Raw genomic sequence first — 15,893 nt, 5'->3', positions numbered from 1 at the left:
ACTCAAAATTGATGCTTTTGAGTTATGGTGTTGGAGGAGAGTATTGAAGGTGCCATGGGCTGCCAAAAGAACCAATAGATCTCTTTTGGAATAAATACATCCAGAGTGTTCCTTGGAGGCCAACATGGCCAAACTTCATCTCTCTTATTCGGACATATTGTCAGGAGGGACCAGTCACTGGAGAAAGATACTATGTTTGGTAAGGTGGAGGGTCAGAGTAAAAGAGGAAGATCCCCAATGAGATGGATTGGCCAAGTGGCAGTATTGATGGACTCAAGCATGGCAGCAATAGTGAGGTTGGCCCAGAAGCAGGTTGTGTTTCATTCTGCTGTGCATAAGGTCACTATGGGTCAGTACCGTCTCAATGGCACCTAACAACAACAAACAACATCTTTGAAGTGAATATCCTAGTCTTTGAAGTGATTAGCTAGTGCTGCTGTAACAAATACAACAAGTGGATGACTCTAATATCCAGAAATGCATTCTCCTATAATCTAGGAGGATAGCAGTTTGATTTCTCATGATGCCTGCTCTAGAGGAAAGTCTCCCCTCTCTCTCAGCTCGGGAGGAAGGTCCTTGTCTTTATTAGCATCTGTTAGCCCATCTTGGCATCAGTCTTCTGGGGCTAGGAAGTGATTCAAGAAGACCTGTCTCTTCTTTCTTGGTGGTAATTAGATCTCTCTGATCTCTGCTCTCTGCTTTTAGTCACTTTTATATGTCAAAGTACAAAGTATATCCTGTAGTGCCATACCAGGACTTGTGAATATAATTTTGCCACTGAACTGTACACTGGAATTGCCATACTACTGATTTCATATGATTCTCTGTTCTATAGTACTTTAATTTGTTGTCTGTAACTTTTGTGTTTCTCTCTGTGCCTACCTTTACTTTACTGACATTGTACTTTTATTTTCTTGAAGAATATTGCCTTGCCTTTCCTCCAAGTCTATACCTGTATGGTGTTGTAGGATGAGCATTGGATTACTAATCATAAAATCGGCAGTTCACACCTACCAGCTGATTTGCAATAAACGTATATATGGTTACTATGAGTCAGAATCAACTCTTTGAAAATTAGCAACCACAGAAAAATTACCTAGTTGTTATTTTGGCAGTAGTTTAGTTTTTACTCCCTTTCCATCTCTGAACCAAAGAATGTTTCATTTCATGTGCAGTCCTTGCCTGTTCTTTTTATAATAGTGGAGTCATATTTGTCCTACTGACAAAGAAATAATATGACTCAATATTTTGTTATTGTTGTTGTACAGTGCCGTCAAGTCGACTCTGAACCATAGGACAGGGTTTCCCAGTGGAGAATAATGAGCTTGAACTGCCAACCTTACAGTTGAAAATTACTTTGCAGTCCAGCGCATTAACGCACAGTGCCACACCAGGACTCTGTAAGATTCTGTAAATTCATCCACATGATGAGGTGTTTAGTAGATACTTTATCATTCATAAAAATTGAATAGTATGTCATGTGTAGATACCATAGTTTATCCATTTATCCATTGATGGGTACTTGACCAGTTAATTGCTCAATTAATATTTTTTTTGCGCATATCACATTTGATGCCTCATTAAGCGTAGAGTCTGACACCTGCTCAAATAAACCTGCCCCTTATCCTGCCTCAGTCCCAACCCATCCTCCTGACTTATCTAACATCTTCCTCTACAGCAGAGTCAGAGAATGCACTGTGTCTGCTCTCAGACATACTGCACATTTGGGCAGTTGGACCACACTAACCACAGGATTTTGTTCAGGTCTGTATCACTGTGGGAGGATTTTCAGTAGCTTGCATGCAGTAATAAATTGCAATATCTTCAGCTTCAATCCTGCTGATTTTAAAAGTGAAATCTGTAACAGACCCACTGCCACTGAACCTTTCTGGGACCCCAGTGAACCGTTTAGAAATCTGATGGATCAGAAGCCTTGTTGCTTGGCCTGGTTTCTGCTGGTACCAGAGCAAATAGGTGTTTCCATTACTATGTACAACACTCTGACTCGACTTGCAGGAGATGGTGGCTGACTCTCCAAGTGTGATGGGCAGGGTAAGTGGACTCTGGGTCATCACAATATCTCCACTCGAGACTGAAATAATGAAAGAGAAAAGCAAGGCTTTGGCAAACATTAGCAGTCATTTTCAGGCTTTTAGTTATTTATATTTTGGTTAAATATATTTAATGCTTTTCAACTTTTTTTTTTGCACTAACAATTTTTTCCTTCATACACCAAATTACTTAGTTTTCCTACTCAAACCCTGATTTTGTTGTCACAGTTTTCACTAAATAACGGATCTTGTCTGCTCCTTAATTCTTTGTCATATTTTAAAATAAATCAGTAACATGCCCCTTGCTGTTGTTAAGTGCCATTGAGTCAATTCCGATCCATAGCAATCCTGTATAGGGTTTCCAAGGAGCAGCTGGTGAGCTTGAACCACTGACTTTGCAGTTCAAACGACTTTGCAGTCTGATGCATTAGGCCACAGCGCCACAATATGACCCTTGCTGAAGGATAACATTTGTTCACTGAATGGAACAGATTCTACATAGGACCTGTGGTTGGCAAAGCTCACACTTCCCATCCCTTCTCCTTCTCATCTGCCCTCTGTACTCACCAGGTATCCAGAGCAAAAACATCCCCAGAAGCTGAGCAGGGAACCTCATTTTGAGAAAGAGCTGATGAGTCTTAATAAATAAAGGCAGATTGGAGCTGACCTTTTATCTCAGACTTGCAAGGGAAGGTCCTCCCAGGGGAGAAATATGCAAATACCCTGGTGGATGTAGCAGTGTGGAAAGAGCACAGGGCGGGGTGAGCATTCATTGTGAGCAGAGTAACATAAAATATGTCTGTGTTTGCAGGCATTGAGGACAGGCTGTCATTAGAGATCACTGCTAACCATGAAAGGCTTGATCCCTCTTCAGGATACATTTGAAATGTCCTTGTCTTTGCAAGAAATCAGCAGAAACCTAAAGAGGTACATATGGTCCAGGGTTCAATCTCTAGAAAGTAAATGCCCATTGTGTTTTGTTTTGATCCATGTAACCTATGTTGATGTTGTTAGGTGAATCCAGTTGATACTGACTTATAGCAACCCTCTGCACAGCAGAATGAAACCTTGCCCAGTCATGAGACAATTTCAGAATTCTTGCCACACTTGAGCCCATTGATGCTGCCACTTTGACAATCCATCTCATTGGGGGTCTTCCTCTTTTTCTCTGACCCTCCACCTTACCAAACATGATATCCCTCTCCAGTGACTGGTCTTTCCTGACAATGTGTCCAAATACTAGAGATGAAGTCTGGCCATCCTGGCCTCCAAGGAGCACTCTGACTATACATCTTCCAGATATATAGTCCATGGCACTTTCAATATTCTCCTCCAGCACCGTAACTCAAATGCATCAATTTGTCTGTGGTCTTCCTTATTCACTGTCTGACCTTCACATGCATATGAAGGTTATTGAAAATACCATGGCTTGGATCAGCGCACCTTAGTCCTCAAGCTGACATCTATGCTCTTCACCACTTTAAAAAGATCTTGTACAGCAGACATGCTTAATGCAGTATGTTGTTTGAGTTCTTGGCTGCTGCTTCCATGAGTATTGATGGTTGATCCAGGAAAAATGAAGTCTTTGACAACTTCAGTCTTTTCTCCATTGATGAGAATGCTGTTTATTGGTCCAGTGGTGAGGATTTTTAGTTACTTTATATTGAGATGCAGTCCATACAGAAGGCTTTAATCTTCATCAATAAGTATTTTAAGTCTTCTTCAAGTTTCAGCAAGCAAGTTTGTATCATCTGCATATTGCAGGTTGTTAATGAGTCTTCCTTCAATCCTGATGCCACATTTTTCTTCTTATAACCCAGTTTTTCAGATTATTTACTTAGCATACAGGGTGAATAAGTATGGTGAAAGAATAATATTATCACACACCTTTCTTACTTTTAAACCATTCAGTGTTCCCATGTTCTGTTCAAACAATTGCTTCTAGGATTGTATATAGGTTCCTCATGAGCACAGTTAAGTGTTCTGGAATATTCATACTTCGCAATGTTGTCCATAGCTTGTCATGATCCACACAATCGAAAGCCTTTGTGTAGTCAATGAAGCACAAGTAACCATCTTTCTGGTATTCTCTGCTTTCAACCAAGATTCATAGGATATCAGCAATGATGTCCTCTTCTGAATCCAGCTTGAAGCCTGGAAGTTCTCTGTCAATGTATGCTTGTAGCCATGTCAGTGCTTAGGGACACCTTCATTCAAACAGCAAACACCTGGTAATTGCTCATATGTCTGACTAATGCAGACATTAGTAAGGCTGTATATAACAACTCCTGCTATGACGCTGTACTGCAAGGTTGGATTAAACCACAAGGTGGGTGGTTGAAACTCGCCAGCCACTCCTTGGAAGCCCTTTACATGTTCGCTATGAGTCATAACCAACTAAATGACACTTAACAGCATAAAGAACAACAGAGGAGTCTCCAGTTGCGTAAGAAATTCATTGCTGTCCTTTGAATAACATCCTGGAGTTATAAGAATATATAATTCTTGTGGTAATTGAAACCCCAAGGCACATTTAATTAAACAAATTTTACAAGAAAGTTTCATGTAAATATTATTGGGGAATCTTCTAAGAATAATTTTTTTGTTTTACAGTTGTTTTTCTATCTCATTTAAAAGCAATAAACCAAACTCACTGTCATTTTTTATTTGATCTCACAGCCACCAAACATAGGCTTTCTGACGCTTTAAATATTTATAGGAACAGAAAGCTCGTTTTTAACCCATGGAACATATGACAGGTTTGAACTCACCACTTTTTGGCACTCCCAGGGTTCCTTCATTTGATTAGACGGGATTTTTAATCAAAAAGTTATTGACTTTTTAACTCTATGGCAAGAGTCTAAGCTGTAGATGACAAGTTGTGGTAAAGATAAATAACACATTGTTGTATGAACCATCTTTCATGCATGAACATTTTATTTGCTTTTTTTTATTGTTCGATTTTGTATGTTTTGTTTCTTTGGTTTTTCTTTTCTTATGATGCTGAGCAATACAGTCTGCTGATAGCAGTGTAGACAAAGCACTGGTCTAACTGCAATGTCGGTAGTTCAAGCACATCAGCCATTTCATGTGACAAGTATGAGGTTGTTTGCTCCCATAATGATTTTCAGCCTCATGAGTAGAGTTGCTATGAGTCATAGTCAACTCTAGGTCAGTGGATTTAGACTTGGAAATATCTGCTTTCCTATTTATCTGTCAAGTAGCCAAGGTGGCAGAGTGGCTAAGTTCTGTGTTGCTAATCAAAAGGGCTGCAATGTGAACCCAGCAACTTGCACCACGGGAGAAAGATGGACAGTTGGCTTCTGTACAGGTTACAGCATTAGAAAGCCTATGTGGCAGCTTGACTCTATCCTAGGAATCCTGGTGTGGGTCTGTACAATTAGCACTGGACCGAAATGTCAGTTTGAACTACAGGGTCGTTGGTTCAAATTCACCAGCCAATCCATGGAAACCATAAACAGGATCGCTATAATTCAGAACCAAATGACAGTATTTAACAACAACAACACAGGTTTGTTAGGAGTCTTGATATGGTGCTGTAGGATAGGTACTATCAATGCCACTCAGAAATAGCACAGGTTTGCTGAGTCAGAATTAACTTGATAGAAAAGAAACAGAGACAGAGAATTTAGCAGCTGAAAAATAAAGTATAAAAATAAAAACTTGGAGATACCAGAATGACATACCTTTAGTGCAGAATTAAGCATTTAGACAACTTATTGAAACTGTATCAAAAAGTTGGAGGGAATAGAGGTTTTTAAATATGATCTGAGCAACTTTACCAACTATGTTTCACGGTTTGCTAGAAGAGTTAATGTTATTGCCATTTTTGGATCCTGGTCTCTGGTTCTGGCATGCGCAGAATGTATTCTATTCACAAATTATGAAATTTGGTGGCTTGAATCAACACAGTGACTACTTCAAGGACTTTTCAACAAGTTAATTAAGTGTCATAAAACATGATTTTAATAAAAGAAAAATTTTAAGAGCTATCATTTATCATCAGTGCTTTTGGTTTCTAGAAAAGTGAAATGATGATGAACTTCTAGTCAAGCTGTCAACTATCTTTAAGAGTAAAGTGAACTTATTTCCTAAAAGAGAGAGACATATGGTCACAAGGGTCACTTTGAGGCAGGCACTGGGCCCCAGCTCCCAGAGTACCCATCTCATTCCAAGGACAGAGTCCATATTCCAGGAGCCAAACAACAGACCTCCTTAGCCCCACATGTTTATCACAACTAACTTCTACCTGTTTCAGACTGCCTCTTGGAAATAACAAAGCCCCCAAGGTTAAAACTCAGGTGCTTCTGCTTCTGTAAACTCCCCACCATATGAAGAAGCAAATACCAGCCTTACACACCCTGCTTCACTCACTCTGTAACACCCCAAAGACCCAAACATTATATAAACTAGGGTCCTTCCTATAAATGGGGCTCAGTCTCTGGATAAGAATCCACTGAGCCACGAGTCAATACAATAAAGTCCTTCCTTTTTTTTATAACCCATGTGGTGTCGGCAACTCCTGTAACAACTTTACTAGGGTGGGTCATAGCTAAGAACATAGGATCAAGGCCACCCTTCCTGACTCACCAGCTTATTTTTACAGTGGTAATGTTAAGTGCCGTTGAGTCGGTTCCGACCCACAGCAACCAAGTATAGGGTTTCCAAGGAGCAAATGGTGAGCTTGAACCACTGACCTTGCAGTTCAAATGGCTTTGTAGTCTGGTGCATTAACTCACAGTGCCACACCAGGACTCAACGTAAAGAAAGCAAAAATCCTCACCACTGGACCACTAAACAACATTCTTATCAATGGAGAAAAGATTGAAGTTTTCAAGGACTTCATTCGTCTTGAATCAACTATCAACATTCATGGAAGCAGCAGTCAAGAAATCAAACGACATATTGCATTAGACAAATCTACTGCACAAGACCTTTTTAAAATGTTGAAAAGCGAAGATGTCAGCTTGAGGACTAAGGTGTGATTGACCCAAGCCATGGTATTTCAATAACCTCATATGCATGTGAAAGCTGGACAGTGAATAAAGAAGACCTTAGAAGAATTGGTGCTTTTAAGTTACCGTGTTGGAGAATACTGAAAGTGCCATGGGCTGCTAAAAGAACCAATAGATCAGATCTGTTTCGGATGAAGTGCAGCCAGAACGCTCCTTGGAGGCCAAGATGGCCAAACTTCATCTCTCATACTTTGGACATATTGTCAGGAGGGACCAGTCACTGGAGAAGGATATCATGTTTGGTAAGGTGGAGGGTCAGAGAAAAAGAGGAAGACCGCCAACAAGATGGATTGGCCAAGTGACAGCATTGATGGACTCAAGCGTGGCAACAGCAGTGAGGTTGGCCCAGGATCGGGCAGTGTTTCTTTCTGCTGTGCATAAGGTCACTCACTATGAGTCGGTGCCGACTCAATGGCACACAACAACAACAACATGACCACAACATAGACCATAATATCTTTGTTGGCAATTTATTCTGTATCATACAGAGAATGAAAATGGCCATCCATGTAGCATTTATTTCAATTTAATGAAGCAATTATGATGTCAGTGTTTGTTCTAAAGAAACATTCAAAAGAAAACCACAGATTCAGTGAATACAAAACACTGATTTTGGAAGCTGCTTATCTTAAGGTTTTGTGGCATAGTGGTTTACTCTTTGGACTGTCAAATGCAAGCTCAGAAGTTTGAATATACCAGCTATATACCACAGGAGAAGAGGAAATTTTGTGCTCTTGTAAATTTGATCACCCTAAGAAGACCTTCAGCCGGTTACTTATTCAGAATCAACTTGATGGTAGTGAGTTTGTTTTTTTGTGTGTGGGTTTTTAATAAGCCTCATATACTGTGATGGGCTTTCCATTTTTCTTCTAGACAATCTCTGACTGGGAGAAATGTAGGATATACAGGATACTTACCTAGCATTGAAAAATGGAAGATTATTACATAATGCTGATATATCTTATATTGCTTAGCTCACAAGCAAGTTCCACACTCCTTTGCTCTTTCACACTGCTGTACTCAACAAAGGATTTGCATATTGTTCACTAGGAGAACCTTTGCTTGCAAGTCTAAGATTAAAAGAAGACACCAGACTGCAAAGCTGTTTGAACTGCAAGGTCTGTGGTTCAACAAGCTCAGCAGCTGCTCCTCGGAAACCCTATACAGGGTCACTATGGGTCGGAATTGACTCAATGGCACTTATCAACAACAACAACCTGCCTTTGCTAATAAGATTAATCAGTTCAGCTTCTCATTGCCTAATCATGTTGACATGTACTTTTGAGGACACAATTCAATCTATGAAAGTGATCATCACTGTTGTGATTTCCATTCTTCAAGTATATACCTGTATCATGTGACTATAAATCTTTGACAAATATCAAGGCATAAATGTATTTTTAATTCTAGAAATAATTCAGAAACAAAAGGAAGTACCAAAGTAACCTGGAATCTGAGTTGCCCAGTTTGTATATACCCAGATGTCTGACCATTGAATTCTTCATTCTTTATAACAAATGTCTGTCACTGTCCATGAATCTTTCCCTACCTATGAAGGAAAAGAATCAGAGTAGATGATCTACAACTCAGTGGTTGATGCATTGAACCTTTGTGTTAAAGGCCATTAGACATAGGTTGACTTAGAATTAATTCTGCACTAGGGAATTTTGGTTGGTAGGCCATGCTTTCTCTAAATACCAATATAAATGTCAATAAAATATTATAAGTGGTTATCTAAATAAAAGTCTGAACACTAATCTTAACATATTGAGCATGGATTTCGAATGTGTGAATTTGTCTTGCAATTTGTGAAAAAGGTGAGAAGAATCATTCAAACATTATTTTACAGACAGGTTGTTGTCAAGTGCCATCGAGTCAATTCTGACCCATAGCAACCCTGTATAGGGTTTCCAAGGAACAGCTGGTGAGCTTGAACCACTGATCTTGCAGTTCAAACAACTTTGCAGTCTGACGCATTAGCCCACAGTACCACACCAGAGCTCCTTTAGAGACATGACAGCCATAAATGAATAAATAAATTAAAACAAATACAATTGTTACAAATTCAACTGTTTACCCTCTAAAGTATGTATTGCAAATTATAACACATACATTTGTGGTTATATACTCATTTTGGAATTTTTCTTTGTTATGTTAATGTGGCCCAATATCAGTAAATATATGTGAAGATATAAGCCTAATGACAAAGTGAGCCAACAGAGAAGGGGAAGATGGATACCACATCACATAACGACCAACAAAAGATTGCAAAACAAACTCTTGGAGGAGATCAGGGCCTTTTCCAAAAGTGAAATGAGAAAGAACACCTTCCCTAAGAGCCAGTACTCAGCATTCAGGCTTCTAAAATGTATGAAAATTATATTCTGTTTTGTTTTTGAGCAGTACCAAGTAACTAAGACAACAGGTGTGATATATTTTAGGTAAGGGGAATTTTTAGTATATACTAAATCAATCTTGTTAAACTTTATAGCTATCTCTTTTTGCTATTCTGTTTCCACTCACCGGACTGAGTGTGGGCCTTTTGTGTGCCAATGAAGACAAATGATCTTATCCATGTAATCAGTGTTCTGGTCATTCAGTCTGTGATGCCTTTTTATATTGGTTGTTGTTTTGTGAAGTGCTGTCCAGTCAGTTCCGACCCATAGCGACCTGGTATAGGGGTTCCAAAGAGCACCTGGTGAGCTTGAACTGCTGACCTAGTGGTTCAAATGGCTTTGCAATCTGGTACATTAACCCACAGCACCACACCAGAACATTTATTTGTGATTATGTCTACAAATCGTAAGTGAATTGTCTAATTCATGAGGGTGTCAAATGGACTTCACCTTAAAATGAAAGAGTACAACCCTGGCACATACCTTTCCTAAGTTTAAACCAATTGGAATTCCCTTGTTCTGTTTGAACAAATGCCTCTTGGTCTATATACAAATTCCTCAAGAGTGTAATTAAGTGTTCCAGAATGCACATTCTTCCAAATGCTGTCCATAGCTTTTCATGATCCACACAATCAAAAACCTTTGTGTAGTCAAAAAAGTACAAGTAAACATCTTTCTGGTATTCTTGCTTTCAGTCAAGATCCATCTGACGTTAGCAGTGATATTCCTCATTTTACGTCCTCTTCTGAAACCAGCTTGAACCTCTGGAAGTTCTCTATCAATGTATGAATTATTTGAACAAAATTGTGGCATCAGGATTGGAGGAAATCTCATTAACAACTTAAGATGTGCAGATGTTACACCCTTGCTTGTTGAAAGCCAAGAGGACTTAAAATACATATTGATAAAGATCAAAGACCACAATTTTAGATATGTGTGGCACCTCAACGTAAAATAAAAATCCTCATCACTGGACCAATAACTAACATGCATATAAATGAGAAAAGATTGAAGTTGTCAGTGACTTCATTTTGCTTGTATCAACTATCAACATTCATGGAAGCAGCAGTCAGAAAATCAAAGGACATATTGCATTGGGCAAACCTGCTGCATAAGAACTCTTTAAAATGTCAAAGAGCGAAGATGTCAGTTTGATCTTGATATTTTCAATAATCTCATACACATGTGAAAGGTGGATAGTGAATAAGGGAGACTATATAAGAATTGATACATTTGCATTATGGTATTGGAGGAGAATATTGAAAATACCACGGACTGACAGAAGAACAACCATATCTGTGTTGGAAGGGATACAGCCAGAGTGCTCCTTGGAAGCCAGGATGACCAGACTTCGTCACAAATACTTCAGAAATATTGTCAGGAGGCGTCAATCACTGGAGAAGGAAGTCAAGTTTGGTAAACTGGAGGCTTAGAGAAAACTTGTAATACCCTCAACAAGATGGATTGGCACAGAGGCAGCATCAGTGGGCTCAAACATAGTAATGATTCTGAGCTTGGCCTGAGATTAGGCAGTATTTCATTCTGTTGTGCATAGAGTCGCTATGAGTCAGTACCAAATGGATGGCACCTAACAACAACAACATTATAGGTTTGGGAACCAACTTGACAGCACTTAACAACAACAACAACAACAATCATATGCTTGTAATTTTTAGCATCATTAAAGACAGACAAACAATGAGACTAACTATAGTTTGCAGTGATATTGAATGGTTAAAAATCAGGAAAGGTGAGATTAAGGACTCTATGCTTTTCAGTCTGTATGCTGAGCAAATACTCAAAATATGTGAAAGCTGTACATAGTCGTATATGTAGTCTTGTTTCCCTAGCTATATCTGTTCATCTTGCCTGCTGCCTATATCTAGTCATAGGTGGTTTTTATTACTGATGTTGCATGATTCTGTATGTCTGTAACTCTTGTGTACCTTTCTGTGCGTACCTTTACTTTAGTGATATTGTACTCATTATTTTTTGCAGAATGTTGCTTTTCCCTTCATCCAAGTCTATACATGTAGTGATTGATGTAGGATAAGCAATGGATTGCTAACCATAAGATTGGCAATTCAAATCCACCAGCTGTCTCTTGGAAACCCTATACATGGTGTCTATGAGTCAGAACCGACTCTTTGACACTTAATAACTACAACAACATAATCTAGTTATTATTTTGTTGGTAGTTTAGGTTCTACTCTTTTCCTATCTCTGATTCATCAAAGAATGTTTCCTTCTGTGTACAAGCCTTGCCTTTTCTTTTTTTAATAGGGAAGTCACATTTGACCTCTTGTGAGAGAAATAATATGACTCAGTATAAGATTCTATAAATTCATCCACATGATGAGTTGTTTTATAGATATTTTATTATTCTTCAAGATTGCGTAGTATTTCATTATGCGTAGGTACCATAGTTAATCCATTCATCTATTGCTGTGTATTGACCGATGAATTTTTTTTACACAGATTTTATTTGGTGTTCCATTAAGCCTAGGGCCTGACAGTTGCTCAGATAAACCCACCCCCTTATCCTGCTTCAGTCACAATCCATTATCTTGACTTATCCAACATCTTACACCTTCAGCAGACTCAGCCAAGCCATACATTTGTGCAGCTGGACCAAACCAACCACAGGTTTTTCTTTGGGACTCTACCATTGTGGGAAGCTTTTGTGTAGGTTGCAGACAGTAGTAAACTGCAACATTCTCAGCCTTCATCTTGCTGATTTTAAGAGTGAGATCTGCAACTGATCCACTGTCACTAAATCTGTCTGGTACTCCAGTGAACTGGTTGGAAACTTTGTAGATCAAGAGTTGTGGAGGTTGTTCTGGTTTTTGCTGGTATAAGCACAAATAGGTGTTTCCATTACTATGCACCTTGATTTGACTTGACTGGCAGGAGATGGTGGCCAGTTCTCCAAGTGTCATGGGCAGGGTGACTGGAGTCTGGGTCATTAATATTTCTCGACTTGACACTAAAATCATGAAAGAGAAATATAAGGTTGTGTGCAAACCTAACAGCCATTTTGGGGATTCCCTTCTGTCATTATTTTTCTACTAAAGTATTCTTTCATTTTTGCTGCCTTTTTTGTGTATTCATAATTTTGATCCTTTATACTCTAAAATATCTAGGTTTTTTTTTTCTGTAACCCCTATTTTGTTGTCATACTTTTCAACAGAGAACGCATCTTGGATCCTTGTCAATTATTTGTCATATTTCCAAATAAAACAGTATATGCCCCTTTTATCCGAAGGATACAATTTGTCTACTGAATGGAATAGACTTAACACTGGATGGGTGGTGTTGTCAAAGCTCATCCTTCTCACCCTTTCTCCTTCTCATCTCTCCTCGGTACTCACCAGGAATCCAGTGCAGAAGAGCCCCGGAAGGTGAGCAGGGAACCTCATTTTGAGAAGTTGAATGGATGAGTCTTAATAAGTAAAGATAGATTCGAGCTGACCTTTTATCACAGACTTGCAAGGGAAGTCCCAGGTGAACAGTATGCAAATCCCTTGGTGGTTGCAGCAGTGTGGAAAGAGCAATGGAGAGAGTGTGCCTGGCTTGTGAGCAAAGCAAAATAAAATTCTCTCATTAGTGATGATTGCTGACAATGAAAGTTTGGACTCCTTTTAAATACATTTTAAATTGTCTTGTCACTCTAAGAAAGAATCAGAGAATTTAAAGAAAAAAAAAATTCTGGAAGGTAAATTCCCATTGGGTTTTGTTTCTATACAAATAATCTAGAAAATGAAACAGCTCCCTTGCCCATTATGACAATCCATAGTGTGTCTCCTAATAAGAGCATTGTTAAAATTGTCTGATATTTGGTATTTCCAGGTTAACTGTCTTTAAGTGTTACGTGAACGTGTTAGAAACTATCTCTTCCTGGGACACATTGAATTAAACTTCAAAAGAGTATTCAAATCAAAGGGTTTGACAAGAGAAAGAAAAGCAAGACACACACACAAAAAAAGCGGCTTACAGAGAGAGAACTGGGTATGAGGCAAGAAAGAACAGTGTAATATACTCAGAGAGTGAATTTGAAATCCAATATGGTGTATCATACTTACCTCTTGGTTGTTCTCCCTCTTTCTTTCTCTCTTTCTTCCTATTCTGAGTCTTCCTTGTCATGTAAATCCAGACCCTGTTAAGAACTGCAATTTTTTGTTTCTGTGTGAGAACCTATGTCCCGCTCTTGTTTATATGTTGGGTAGTCTCAGCAATGAGTCTACAGTTTAGGAGACTTGGTATGTGAGAAACAAGAACTCAGTCTTTCTTCATGTTTTGAAGAAGCCTGTTCTTATTGCTGACAGTTCCCTAGGACTTCATTTAAAGATGGTCAGTGAGTACGGACACCTTTATTCAAACATTAAGTGATTCTTCATGTCTTATGGAGGTTTGTCTAAATACAGCAACTCCTAGTATGGCACTCAAAGACCACAGCCTTCGGTATGGATTGCATCTCAATGTAAAAAAAACAAAAATCCTCACTACTGGACCAATAAACAACATTCTTATCAATGGAGAAAAGATTGAAGTTGTCAAGGATTTCATTCTTCTTGGCTCGACCATCAACACTCATGGAAGCAGCACTCAAGAAATCAAATGACATATTGCATTAGGCAAATCTGGTGCATAAGACCTTTTTAAAGCGTTGAAGAGCAAAGATGTCAGCTTGACTAAAGTGCACCTGACCCAAGCCATCATATTTTCAATAACCTCATATGTATGCAAAATTGGACAGTGAATAAGGAAGACTGTAAAAGAATTGATGCTTTTGAGTTATGCTGTTGGCGGAGAATGTTGAAAGTGCCATGAGCTGCCAAAAGAACCAACAGATCTGTGTTGGAAGAAGTGCAGCCAGAGTGCTCCTTGGAGGCCAAGATGGCCAAACTTCGTCATATGGCAGCGTCAATGGGCTCAAGTGTGGCAACAATTGTGAGGTTGACACAGGACCGGGCAGTGTTTCATTCTGTTGTACATAGGGCAGCTATGAGTTGGTACACAACAAGTGTGTCGTAGGATCAGCACTGGTTTTCAAGCCATAATTGACTACTCTTTGGACTGCTAATCCCAAGGTCCACAGTGTGAAAACACCAGTGGAAACTTTATGCTCTTGTAAAATTATCAACCTTAGCAAACTTAACATGGTGTTACTATGAGTCAGAATTAACTAGATGGCAGAAGTTTGTTATTTTTTAAAGCATAATAAATTGTGACGAGTTTATAATTTCTTTTCCAGAAAATCTCTGACGATGGGAGAAACAATACAATATACAAGTATTATTTCAAAACATTTTTCACATCTGGTAAAGCATCAATTCAGTGTTATGATGGCTTGTCTCTGCTTTATTCAATTAACATTGAGTGTTCTTTTTCATTAAAAACAGCGGCTCCTATGAACATGATTGCGTCACAAGTATATACATTGACTTCATTTTTTACTGTATAAAAGTTATTTGGTCAAATATTTTATTTATGGAATTTCCTGAATCTGAATAAAACTTCCTGGAAAACTCCAAGTTGAATTTCTGGCAGACACATTGCTGGAAAGGAAGGGAAATGCACAGGCAGGAAAACAATCATTATCTTTTACATGTAGTATTGTGTCCACCCTTATCAACATGAACTAGTTGTTAATGTGATCCACTGATTAATGGCATGATATTTGAGGTCCAGGAGTGGTCATTGCTGTTGATCACTGAGATATTATTGTGTCAGTAGCCATGTCAGACATTGCAATTTGAGCTCCTTATTGATAAATTCTTACATAAACTCAGTCTTGCTGTATCTGAAATACCATAAATGGGTGGCATTAACAAACAGAAATTTAATTTTTCATTGTGGAGTAGGCTTGAAGTCTGAATTCAGTGAACAGCACTTGAGAAAGTCTGTCTCTGTCAACTTTGTGGGAATGATCTTGTCTCATTTCAAATTCTGTTTTGTGGTCCCCTGGTGATCTTTTTGTGGGTTGAGATTTGCTTTCCACAATCTCTGCATGTTTCCTTAACCTGTTTTTTTACGTCTCAATAAATATTGACTAAAGAGGCACCCTAAAAAAAAACAGTAATACTACCACAGTAAAATAACAGAGAAAACCATTTAAAAAAATGGATTGTAACCAGTGGTATGGATATTAGGATTTACAATACATATTTTGACAGAACACAATTAAGCCCATAACAACTTCCATCTCCTATTCCAGGACATTTGTCCATGGCATTGATCATGAGCACCACACCAGGAATGGATCATCTTAACTGAGGGTCTCTTGCTCAGAAATAGCCCTTAGATTGTCATTGTTGTTGTTGTTGTTGTTAAGTGCCATCGAGTCGGTTCCGACCCATAGCGACCCTGTACAGGGTTTCCGAGGGTGTAAATCTTTACGGGAGTAGAAA

At 38.8% G+C, this 15,893-nt stretch overlaps 1 protein-coding gene across 1 annotated transcript in view; it reads right to left on the bottom strand.

Annotated features, from left to right (window-relative positions):
- Nucleotides 1-1,760: 1,760 nt before the first annotated feature.
- The window catches only part of LOC102833394, a 17,490-nt gene continuing 3,357 nt past the window's right edge, over nt 1,761-15,893 (bottom strand). Inside the window, exons 3-4 of the mRNA XM_006877703.1 lie at nt 12,365-12,469; nt 1,761-2,092 (exon numbers count right to left, since the gene is read on the bottom strand). Coding sequence (XP_006877765.1) covers nt 1,761-2,092; nt 12,365-12,469 — 437 coding nt within the window. The remainder of the gene's footprint in view (nt 2,093-12,364; nt 12,470-15,893) is intronic.

This window comes from Chrysochloris asiatica, unplaced genomic scaffold (assembly GCF_000296735.1).
Source record: "Chrysochloris asiatica unplaced genomic scaffold, ChrAsi1.0 scaffold00559, whole genome shotgun sequence".
NCBI lineage: Eukaryota > Metazoa > Chordata > Mammalia > Afrosoricida > Chrysochloridae > Chrysochloris > Chrysochloris asiatica.
This window is presented reverse-complemented; position numbering and strand designations above follow the sequence as displayed.